This window comes from Bos mutus, chromosome 7, assembly GCF_027580195.1.
Source record: "Bos mutus isolate GX-2022 chromosome 7, NWIPB_WYAK_1.1, whole genome shotgun sequence".
Classification (NCBI taxonomy): Eukaryota; Metazoa; Chordata; class Mammalia; order Artiodactyla; family Bovidae; genus Bos; species Bos mutus.
In genome coordinates, this window is record NC_091623.1 from 66,447,901 (window position 1) to 66,460,776 (window position 12,876).

The following is a 12,876-nucleotide window of genomic DNA, read 5'->3' on the forward strand; positions in this document are numbered from 1 at the left end:
CTTGCCAAGAACCAAGTAATGACCAGTGTTTGCAAAAGGCTGACTATAAGAAATAAAAGAAGAGAAGGAATCAAAGATATTTCAGCATTTCTACTTTGGGCAACTAAGAGACAAGTGTTGGTTTGCATGAAGACAAAAAAAAAAAGTAAAAAGAGAATCACCTTAAGAAAGGTTTAGGTGTATGACAAATTTGGTTCTATGAACACTGACTTTGACAGGCCTGCTTCCAGGTCAGTAGTTCTTCAATAGCTTCTCTATTTGCCTCACCATCAGGCACTCAATAAAAGGCCCCCTTGCACTGACTCTATTGCTCCATGGAGTTTCTCCAGGCTCTGCTTCCTTGTCTTGTCTGCTTATTATTTCCAATTCTTGCCTTCGGTCTTACATTTCTTTTTCACTTCTCCCAGTGGTCTTACCATCTTGAACCCAATCTTACTTCCCATGATTCTGACTGGAAGTGGACTCCAAGTCTTCTTTGCTCTATTCCTGTAGAAAGGGCAATCCCATGTCTGCCTCCTAAGGCTCCAGCCTAGGCATAGTTCAGGCAGATAGTGACACATGTCTTTAGGTGAAACTAGGGTGGAGAGTCTAACAGAACAGTGACAAATACACATCTGTGTTCAGGTCAGAGAAGGTCAAGGCTGAGAAAAATCAGCTGATGATTGTTAAAGCAATGGATCTTAATGAGATTTCCAGGAAAGATGTATTGTGAGAAAAGAGAAAGACTGGCATGAAACACAGGAAATAAAATGGTATATAAAAAAAGAGGGATTAGGAAAAGAGATCTTTAATAAGAGAGGTAGGAGAAGGGGAGAAGTGGAAAAAGAGATTAGGAAAGGGAGGTAGATGAGCAACAGAGTCAAAAGCTTTGGAGGAATGAAGTAGAATGAAGATGGAGGAGTTGTTATTGAATCTGGTAATTACATCACTTGTACCCCTGCAAGAGCAACTTCACTACAGCTCATGGAGATGGAAGGTAGTCATGAAGTAAACTGCTGTTTTGTTTTCTGTATGTTAACGAAGGAAATAGACATTGGTCATTCACTCTCCTGTCTTCAAGCAGACTTTTACAGAAACCAACTCAGAGAAACATGAGCCAATATTATTGCCTGATTTTAATCTACCTAGTAAACCAGCTTTGACATTGTGTATTCCACGTAAGATTAAGCCTGTGAGATACTACACAAAGAAAGAGTATCATAGTTAAAATTTGGGAAGTGTAGTAAGGTACAGATCATTACACTAAAGGCTCCGAGTTCTTCAATACTTGGAAAACTTGATTGACCTCAATGAGTCTCCAGATTCAAAGACCAAATAACTTTTTCACACAACACTTAACCTGTTGAGAATAATGCTCCCAAAGAATAATAATGATCCATATAACATAATTATGAAAATGCTTATTTGAATACTTACAGTAATTAACAGCTTTTGTTGTCATGTGAAAGGCGAGATATTTCCCTTTTATATCCTGAAGGGAGATGCAGGACAGATGGCCTACTAACTTTTCCATGAGAACCCTCAGTAAACTTCAAGTTCAGGATTTAATCACCTTCTGCCTTCTCTGCACTAAAAAATTCCTGCTTTGAAATGGTCAGATATTTCCAATTTTGAAATTTTTATCCATGGATGTGACATTCTTTTTATTAAAGTTCTCCCCATGCATTTTCACTCGGGTATCCTGAAACAGGGGGCTTTGGCGGGTGGGGAGGGATGCTTACCAGCCAACCAGGAGGACAAGAGCACTCTCCAGTGACGTGATGACATACGCCTCCGTTCTGGCAGGGGCATCTCTGCTCACACTGTGGTCCATGCTTGCCAGGGGGACAAAGATCCTCACAGCTGAGGGATTAACATGTGACAAAGGACACCATAGTTTATCCCAACCTACAACCCTTAGGTTCACAAACACAGCAGCACCCAGGACCCTAAAATAGACAAGCTCCTCTGTTCAATATTGTTCGTTTCATTAACAACAAGAGCACCAATCATATTGACTGGAAGGGTCAAGGGGTCACCTACTCCTTCCCTTTTGGGGGGGATATTTTCTACTGAAACCATTTCAATTTGAGGAGAATCTGTCCTATCAGAGAGATGACTCTCACTGGCCACACACTCTTAGTTACAGGGACTATCCATGCAACTCTCAAAAAGCCCATGGGTTACACTGGGAGTGTACTTGGTGTGTTTGTTCTAATCTCAAAGAAGAATGAAACATCTTCACATCACCTAATTAGTACATATTCCTTGTACTCAATTTTTAGCATTCTCTTCTGCAAAATGATGAACCTCCTCCATATTATATGAATATACCTCCTACTTTAAGCCTTTGTCTTTTTTACTCTCCTATAAAATTGCTCCAAATTTCTCAAAGCCTTATTCAACTAGGACCTTGATAAAAACCCATAAAAGCAACATTAACAATTAAATAGTCTGAGATGCTCATCCATTTTTCTGAAAATCAGGGCTTTCTTGGCTAATTCAGTTTTTTCTTTAGCTTTACTTTACAGCCTTAACTCTGTCAGCAGGAAACAGCTACCTCATGAGCCACATTTTTTCAAGTTTTAGTTCTGTGATTTACAGGTGTAAAAATTTTCTCAGTAAGGGAACAAGATTTTTTTTAATCTCACTTTTTTGGGCAAATTCTGCCTCTTAGTCTGTTCGCTAATACAAGCAAACCAAAGAATGCCCTTCCCATAAAATAAAGAAAGTAGTAGAGACAAGGGCTTCCCTGGGCGCTCAGCTGGTAAAGAATCCACCTGCAATGCAGGAGACCTCGGTTCAATTTCTGGATCGGGAAGATCCCCAGGAGAAGGTATAGGCTACCCACTCCAGTATTCTTGGGATTCCCTGGTGGCTCAGACAGTAAAGAATCCGCCTCCAATGCAGGAGGCCTGGGTTCCATCCCTGGGTTGGGAAGATTCCCTGGAGGAGGTCATGGTAACCCACTCTAGTATTCTTGCCTGGAGAATCCCCATAGACAGAGGAGCCTGGTGGGCTACAGTTCATGGTGTCACCAAGAGTCGGACACAACTGAGCAACTAAGCACAACACAGTAGAGATTAAGTACTTGCTTCTATGTTTTCCAGAAAGAATTAAACCGTGTGCACATGTACTACACGAATGTGGTACAAGTCCTTTTATATTCACAAAACAACACATACATATCTATGAGCCTTAAATAACCCAGCTAACCTTTGAGCATAAACTATTTCTAACATCTATTTCCTTCTCTAAGGCACTGAACTCATCCTCTTTTATCCGTCTTATGAACTGCCACACAGAGCAGAACAACATGGACCGTTAATAGCCAAAAGTGTAAAATGAATGCAATCGAGGGAGTATCAAAGTGTGAAATGAATGCAATTGAGGGAGTGTCAAAGTGAAACCCAAATCTGCCCCAGCAACCCCAAATATTGATATTCAACACAACATCCAGGCCCCTCTATCTCTGCTCTGCCAAAGGAAGGCATGGAAGCTGGTTCTGAGACCCTGACTGGGCTCTAATGCTCAACAAACTGCAGGAGCACCTGCCTGGAGTCCTGTCCCCTCAGTAACTCCTTAGGCAGCCAGAGAGACAGAAGTACAGGAATATGAGGCTGGTGGCAGCAGGAACAGAGAGGGTGGGCGGGCTCTGCCACGCTGCCCAGTGGCGATCACTTACAAGGCTCCAGTGTATCCGGGTGGGCAGCGGCACTCCCCCGTGACATGATCGCAGGTTGCTCCATTCTGGCACTGGCATCTCTGGTGACAATCGTTACCGTAGGTGCCCTGCTCACAGCGCTCCTCACAGCGCCAGCCCCGGAAGCCTGCAGCGCAGTGGCAAGCCCCTGTGATGGGGTTGCACAGTGCCCCATTTTTGCACTGGCACCGGCTGCTGCAGTGAGGCCCCCAGTGATCACCGTCGCAGGCTGAGGTTGGGGAAAGAAACAGTGGAGGGCATCAGAGTGTGGGTGTGGATAATGGCAAGCTCTTCAGTACCAGCTTTCCTCTCCCCTTGGAGAGAGTGGCTGGATGACCCCTTTATCACCATTTCTCCACTGAGCAGCAGGGCTTGGGTACACACCTATGGCAATATTTCACTGGTGCTCAGCACTGGACCACTTTCTTTCACTCCATTACTCAAGCATCGCTTGAGGCCTGTGCTCAGTCTGCTCCCTACACCTGGAGTGTTGTGTGTGATATGGGCAGAGTCACTGGCTAGGGGAGGGTGTGAGCAGTTGTGGGCAAAGAGGAGGCTGACTAGGCAGGTGGGAATGGTCAGCTTATGCAAGGGTTTTATACACATCAAGAAGTTTGGATTGTATCTAGTTGACAGAGGATTGGTAATAAAGGATTTTAAGCACTGAGGATCAATGGAGATTTGCCTTCTAGTAAGATCAGCTGCCTACAGCATGAAGAAGGGGCAGGAAGGAGCTGACAAGAGACAGGAAACCGGGCAAGAAGCATGGCAGTCAGCGGCTTAGCGACTCACGCAGTGACCAGAGGGATAAAGAAATGACCCACATGCAGTCCACTGTGGAGTGGGCTGATCCTGCTAGCTATGGGCCTGGGCTGAGCTCCTGAAAAGGAAATTGATGTGCTTTCACGATAAATCAGTCAAAATATGTGTGATTGGGAGGTAACCAGAAAAGGCAGGGAAAAAAAAAAAAAAAAAAAACCTGACTAAAATGTTTAAGTCATTGATTTATTTTAAAAATATAACAAGCCGGAACTTGAAAGTGGACAGCAAATAAACAGATAAGAGGTAGATAAAACCAGGAAAGACAAAGGCAATAAAAAAGCATTTAAAAAACTTTAAGGTGCATTTCCCAAGGAAAGGAATACTGGCTTTGATTCAAGTCAATGAGCAGGAAAAAGCAGAGAAGAAAAAAACTTCAGTCGCAAACATTCTAAAATTTATCAAGGGTGACAATAAGCAAAGTCTACTCTTAACATGCATTGCCTAGTCAGTCATCCATTTATTAATTAGATGCTATAAAAATCACTGGGGAGGAAGTACCCTGCCTAGAGTTCCTAGGATAAATTGCCTTTATGATAAAACAAAATTTCATTTCATAAAAATTTTGTAATGTCAGATACAGAATAAACTATTGAAAAAAACAAAACTAGGCACACAGAAAACAACTTTTTAGACTTGCAGGATTCATCTCCCAGTATTAGAACCTACCTTTCATTTCATAATATCAAGAAATTTAAATGAATAATTCTGTTTCTAATAAGTATGGCTTTAGTCTTATTAGTACTTTAATAAACATACTTTAACACAATTAAATAAAAGCAATGAGAAAGAATTATTGAACCTAAAGCAGATCAAGAAAGCAATTACCTAAGAACAATCTTCTTTCACAAAATAAGATAAGGTGATGGTTCCAAGATGAGATTTCAGCCTAACTATTATTCATATGAATAGTTTTTTTTTATTGCCTGTGGATATGGAAAACACTCCTTTTTCTTTCAGTTTTAATTCTTTCAATCTAAGATCCATTCTTTAAAAAATTACATGGTGTGTTTCTTGAAATCCTCCAAGCTATCTCAGTTGGAAAGGAATCTATCTTGTTCTGAAGGTTCCCCCAAAGTAAACAAGTCCTTTGTAACTAGGCCCTGGTTCATCAGTCCTAAGAGTAAGGAAAATCTTCATTCTATGTAAGTCAAAGCCATTATTCTATAATTTGATCCTCCCATCCCCCCACATCTTCTTCACAGTATAGTCAATCTAGTATAGCATTGTTCTCTATATTATAAATGATTTTACTCCTTAAATGTAAATACATCCTTAATGCCAGTATAGCCCAAATATATACTAAATACTACAACTTCAATACTTTGATGTATTTTTTAAAAGTTTATTCAATTTCACACATTTTCTCTGCTGAATCCTCTCCAAAATGTCCATATTCCTTTCAACTTCTGGGAACTTCATATTAAATTAAAGATCCATTTTTCCTTATGTATAATGGAGAATTAATTAATTGACACAAGAAAACAATGTAGCTAATAAATTTACCTAGATAAGGATATCATGATCATGTTAAAAGAATTAAAACAAACAAACAAAGTAACAACTCATGAAGGGTTAGAGTCCTTTTCCCTCACTGTGAAACTGGACTAAGGTGGGCTGGAGCATATACATTTTATAGAGTATATTTCACAATAAGAGGTGAGTGGTAGGAAGAAGCCAAGTACTGAGGGGACAGAACTGGTCTCTCCTCTCCTTCATAATTCATTTATTTGCCCACCCCCTTCAACAGCTTCTCTTCCAGCACAGCAGTCAGGCAGATATCAGTTCTATTATGATCAGACAAAAACAAAACTCTTAAGATATCTCCTTGTGGTAGAAACAAGTTTATAGCAGAAATTGATGACTATCAGCATCAATCCAGCCACCCACGTAACACAGTAGTCAAGAGACATGAGTTCAATCCCTGGGTTGGGAAGATCCCCTGGAGAAGGAAATGGCAACCCACTCCAGTAATCTTGCTGGAAAATCCCATGGACAGAGGAGGCTGGCGGGCTACAGTCGGGGTCGCAAAGAGTCAGACACGACTGAGCACACACACACATCAGCATCAAAGAAAGGGTTAAAGCATTAAAGAAATATCGTGCCGACATGGTTAATTTTCTGGCTGTGTCTAAGCGTTGTGGCATGCTTTGAAGTGACAGCTTCTCCCCTCGGGGTTGTATTTCCCTAAAAAAGCCATTGATACATATGCCTCACAATGTGAATACGAGGCACCAATATGGACTCCGTTGGGAGGAAAATCCACAGACAGAAGTCTACAGAAAAACAGACAGGAAGTAGAGTAAGTAAGATACAGAAGCCTGGCTTGAATGTAGGCGTCACTGAGACTTCCTTTTTTCATTTGTCAGATTTAACTGCTTCAGTACATTCACTGTTAAATGTACCCCAGTGAGTTACACAGTTTATCGCACAAAAGCCAGCTTTCTTCCCTGATTACTACATACACAAGAGTATGTTGAGTGTCCCGACAAGAGGCAGAATTTGTTCCTTATGTTTAGTGCCAAGCTTGGACAATTATCCTGAATTCAACTACTGCATTTGGAAAGACAGTTTGAAGAGAGTGAACTCAAATTATCTGGCATCTTTTAGTTAACATTTCACACAAATTTCAAGGGGCAAATGTTTCACTCCTCAAGAAAAAGGGACTAGGTTGGTTTCTCCCACTGACAACCTTTTTAAAAATATATATATAACTGAACCACTGTGCTGTACATCAGAAATTAACACAACATTGTAAATCAATTATACTTCAATAAAATACGTTTTTTAAAAAAACAATGTAGTTAACATGGAAATAGCTTGAATAGCCTAACAGGAAAAGGTAAATGAACAAAATTTTGTTTCAGATTAAAGAAGGGGGTGATGCCTCCTTTACAGCTCCTGGTTTCAGCTCTTATTGTGCTAACAGCTAGAAACAGGCTGTCAGATTCCATGTGCCCAGATTCATGCAAGTATTTCAGGAGACAGCTTATCGAGGGTCTCAGTATAGACAGCTTACTCTAAGAAGCTCTCATAATAAGTTAAACAAATAAAAGGAAATAAAAGGAATTTTAAACTACTATGTAATATCAGAAGTGTACAGTCCATGCTACAAACCCTTAAGGACAACTAGTAGAGCACTGAAGAGAATGGAATTACCCCTGGGCCGTTATGGCTGTAATTTCTAATGACCAGAGGTACACTCATGGGCTAGGGACTGAAATTGATTCAAGCTGTATCTTTTAAGAACGTGCCTTCTGCCAGGTATGGTACTAGACCTTGACTTCAAACAAGAATAATAAAGCTCATGTTTCTACAAGCTTACAGTTTAATGACAAGGTGTCAAGTTAGTAGGCAAGAGCATAAATACCCTGTGATAAGCGGTAAGGTAAGCATATGGACTGGGTACAATGGAAAATGCAGGGATGACATTAACTAGTGTTGGTGAATAGGGAAAGGCTTCCGTAATAAAATGATGTGTAAGATGAGACCTAATGGCATAGTGAATCATATATAGGTAAAGTGCGAAGGATTTGTATGTAGAAAAAGGAGGAACTGCAAGAAGAGGGAGGCTGCAGGCAGTTTTACATTCAGAAAGAATGATACATGCAACAGCCAAAAGGTTTTGAAAAGACAATCATGAATGCTCTCTTGGGGTTCTACACTATTACATCATGGCCCTCATCATCTTTCTTAGCTGTGTGCATAACAAAATGAAGAACAGAAATAAGCAGAGAGGAAGAGATATTAGACATGTCCTCTCCATCAGTCCTCCCCAGCCTGCCACTCAGTCCAGAACCTCTGAGCTTCAGGTACATTCTACAGACCCAATCTGAGATGCTCTCTGAAAAAGGCATTGTGTATTTTCCATGACACTAACTCTGCACTTTAGATCACAGTTTTTATATATGTTTGCGTTTTTTCATATCTCTCAAACTGAATTTCACAGATCTTAAGACACATAGATACCCTTCTGCTGCTGCTGCTGCTGCTAAGTCGCTTCAGTCGTGTCCGACTCTGTGCGACCCCATAGACGGCAGCCCATGAGGCTCCCGTCCCTGGGATTCTCCAGGCAAGAACACTGGAGTGGGTTGCCATTTCCTTCTCCTTCTACATCTTATCAAATGTCAGCAGAAGGTTTCATACAACCATGTCCTGGCAGTCACCGTACTGACAATGATAATGAGAAACATTCTGATTCGGAGATGTTGCTGTTGTTGTTCAGTCACGAAGTCGTGTCTGGCTCTTTGTGACCCCATGGACCGCAACACACCAGGCTTCCCTATCCTTCACTATTTCCCGGAGTTTGCACAACTTCATGTCCATTGAGTCGGTGATGCTATCTAAACATCTCATCCTCTGCTCCTTTTGCCTTCAATCTTTCCCAGCATCAGGGTCTTTTCCAATGAGTCAGAGATATTAAGCTGTGAAAAACTGTGCCCCTGAGTCATGAAGTAGTATAATAATGACAATGAGCTTGATCCTCACAGGGAGGATGATAATAACTCCCTTTCTGGGAACACCAGCACTCTATGCAGTACTGTGGGAGTTCAGATACTATATCCAGTTTAGAGATTAGCCTGGGAAAGTGTATCAGAAGCCCCTGACTCATAAATTCATCTTTGTGGATTTTTCCAAAGGAAACAAACATAAGTATATAAAGACAACATCAATTCACAATAGTTAACCATTAATAATATTTACAAATTGTGCCACCGATACTGTTGAAAGCACCTGAGACAGATGAACGACCACAGTGTCCCTATGAAGCAGGGACTACAGTCACCCTTATTTTATTGAAAAAACTGATAACAGCTGATATGCTTAAAGTCATACAGGTTAAAAGGAGTGAAGAACAGATCTCTTGTCTGTTTTCCAAACCACAATATTCTACTCTCTCCAAAGCTATAAGGATGTTTTTATAATAACAACAAAATTAGAAACAACCTAATTTTCTAGAAATAGAAGACTGGTAAAAAAAAAATTTGGTATAATTATGCAATGGAATACCATGCATCAATTGAAAGTGATTTTGTAGAAGAATACTTAGTGAACTTGAAAAGTGAAAGTGAAAATTGCTCAGTTGTGTCTGACTCTTTGAGACCCCATGGATTATACAGTCCATGGAATTCCCCGTGCCAAAATACTGGAGTGGGTAGCCTTTCCCTTCTCCAGGGGATCTTCACAACCCAGGGATCAAACCCAAGTCTCCACATTGCAGGTGGATTCTTTACCAGCTGAGCCACAAGTGAAGTCCCAGTGAACTTGAAATGTTTGTAAATATCGTAACTGTAAAAAGTAGACTAAAAATATGTATCACATGATTCAACTTTAGCAACAGACTAGAATCAACTACATGAAAAGCTAAAAGCTAAGTCGCTTCAGTCCTGTCCGACTCTGTGCGACCCCATGGATGGCAGCCTGCCAGGCTCCTCCATCCCTGGGATTCTCCAGGCAAGAACACTGGAGTGGGTTGCCATATCCTTCTCCAATGCATGAAAGTGAAAAGTGAAAGTGAAACTGTCATTAATTTAGGTTATAAATGACCTCACGTCAGCAACTGTATATGACTGACCCTAATGTGCGGGGGAGAGAGGAGAAGAGAGAAAATGAAAAAGACACAGAGACAGATACTGTAAAGCTCTGTGGTCATATGGGACCACTTGGTTATTCTGGATCTTAAGACTGTGTGATTTTTCTCTAATTCATCTGAATTAACTAGATTTTCTAAATTCTCTGCAATTGAATGTATCCTTCTGGTGGGAGGAGAAAAGCAAGCGAAAAGTTATGTTTTTAAATAGTTGGATCTGCTAAGCATTTGTATTGTGTCATGCTCTATGCTCCACGCTTTACCCGCCTCCCTCTGGTCCTTACAGCACCAACAAAGTGGTATAATTATCACCTTTAGCACACAGAGGATATTTAGGATGAGAACATTTAGGTAAAACATCCAAAAACACTCAGCTGTGGCATCAGTATCCAAACCCAAGGTTGTCCACAAACAAAAGTCCAGACGCTTTTCACAAGGCCATTCTGCTCCTGAGGCAGTGAAATTAAGTATTTTGGTTAAACATAATACCTCACAATGATGTGTTTCATCTAATATGATCCATTAAGATGGAGCAGCCAATGATAAGACCTTCCACTGAGCAAGCTTATAGGGTCAGCCAGTGACTCAACAATGAGGGGCACTGAAAATAGGAAAATATCTCAGTAGTGAAAACATAGGGTGTTTCTCAAAGAGAAAATAAAATGAAGGGGATGGTCAGATCTGAAGAGCTTCTGTAAGTTGAAAATGATTCTCTGCAAACAAAAGAGCCAGTGAGCTCACTGTGAAAACAATACTGATGCCATTAGCTGAGTACTCTGACTGGAAAACTAGGTCCACACAGTACGTGGTACGTGGCTGCTCTCAAGATGCAGGTGGTGAGTGAGTGAAAGAGCACACACAGAACAGGGTAACTAACTAGGACAAGCGGAGAAACCTGCAAAACCATCATCACAATTCTAGGTACATTCTCTCCTCCTAACCTACTTCAGGTCCATCTAGTCAAGGCTATGGTTTTTCCAGTGGTCACGTATGAATGTGAGAGTTGGACTGTGAAGAAAGCTGAGCACCGAAGAATTGATGCTTTTGAACTGTGGTGTTGGAGAAGACTCTTGAGAGTCTCTTGGACTGCAAGGAAATCCACTCAGTCCATCCTAAAGATCAGTCCTGGTTGTTCATTGGAGGGACTGATGCTGAGGCTAAAGCTCCAGTACTGTGGCCACCTCATGCGAAGAGTTGACTCATTGGAAAAGACCCTGATGCTGGGAGGGATTGGGGGCAGGAGAAGAAGGGGACGATGGAGGATGAGAGGGCTGGACGGCATCACCGACTCGATGGACATGAGTTTGAGTGAACTCTGGTAGTTGGTGATGGACAGGGAGGCCTGACGTGCTGCGATTCATGGGGTCACAGAGTCGGACACGACTGAGCAACTGAACTGAACCTACTTCAAACCCTTAGTTTAGCTTTCCATGCAAAAAACAGGGAAAGAGAGAAGAGATTTCAAGATGCATTGAGTTTTGAAGATATGTCAGCATATGCAGCTATTTCATTTTATCCTCATAATAACTAAATGAGGTAGGTATAATTATTCCAACATACCATGTGAAAAATGGACTTAGATGATAATTTGCTCAAAGTCACTTAGCGTTCAAGTAGCAAAAGCAAGAGTTCAACCCAAACCCAGCAAGGCCTCCCAAGCTGTGATCTTGCACATGCCCTGCAGACCATCCCATGTCACCAACACAATTACAGGACCTGCTACCAGTGCACGTTACTGGCTTTTGCCAGCTTTTCAAGGGGGAACAGTGTAGAACCAAAGTCACACAGGTGTTTTGAGATGTAATACTTGTTTGCCTAAATGACAGTTCCCAGGTTCCAAAGTGTTAGTAGCAGGCTCATCAGAACCATTTGATAAGGAATGTTCCAACATGTCCACAGCCACACACGTATTGACAAAACCAAGGCCGCAGGAAAAAATCTTTGAACAAATGAGAGATGGTTTAGTAAATCTCTTGTTTTTGTATAGACCAAGAATAAAGAAAGGAGAACAATTAGAGATACAGAGACATACTAAATGGAGAGAGACTCCTGGAGGAAGGATCAAGGGCACATTAATATACTGCCTTACCCAAAGGACTCCCTCATCAGGGGGAAAAAAAAGGATGAAATCATTTTTCCCTGAGAGAAAAGAGTAATGTTTACCATCACATTCACCTTGTTATAAAATTCATCAATCACTTAGCTGGGGTACAATCACTTAACACTGGACAGGCCTGGACCTTCACGGGGACACTGCAACTTCTTAGCCATGAAATTTGAACAAGTTTCTGACTTTTATTATACTTAATTTTCTGTCAAATGGGGATGGTGAAACATACTAATTACATCTAAAATACTTGTTGGTATGTGTGACACAGCATAGATCTGGTGGCAGCAGCAATTTTATTCTGTGGTTGGCTCAGTGAAATGTCCCAACCCTGAAAAAAACATCCTCCAGCTGTATATGAGGCCGGAATAACAGGCCTGTCGTTGGTTTGTATTATTTGTTTGTCTTGCATGAATCATTCATGCCAAAAAGGACAAGTTGGTTCTCACAATGTGAATTCCAAAAAACAACTTGCCCAGTAACTCCATAAAGTAAAAAATAAGCCCTGGTATCCCTCTTTTCATCCACTTTTTTTTTTTTTAATAAAGCTAATTGGAAAAAGCTCAGGCCTGGGATGAAACCCAGTGTTAATTTACATCCTATTCTTAATTGTCAATTAAAAACTGGATTTAGAAATTTCTCATTTGCTGATGATTAATGTGTCCAGAGGTCCAGGCT

At 41.0% G+C, this 12,876-nt stretch overlaps 1 protein-coding gene across 2 annotated transcripts in view; it reads right to left on the reverse strand.

Moving 5' to 3' along the window:
* The window catches only part of MEGF10 (multiple EGF like domains 10), a 179,357-nt gene that overhangs the window by 58,381 nt on the left and 108,100 nt on the right, over positions 1-12,876 (reverse strand). For both annotated transcript variants that reach the window (XM_005907538.3, XM_070374059.1), the window contains exons 6-7: positions 3,665-3,911; positions 1,722-1,842 (exon numbers count right to left, since the gene is read on the reverse strand). In XM_005907538.3, coding sequence (XP_005907600.1) covers positions 1,722-1,842; positions 3,665-3,911 — 368 coding nt within the window. The remainder of the gene's footprint in view (positions 1-1,721; positions 1,843-3,664; positions 3,912-12,876) is intronic.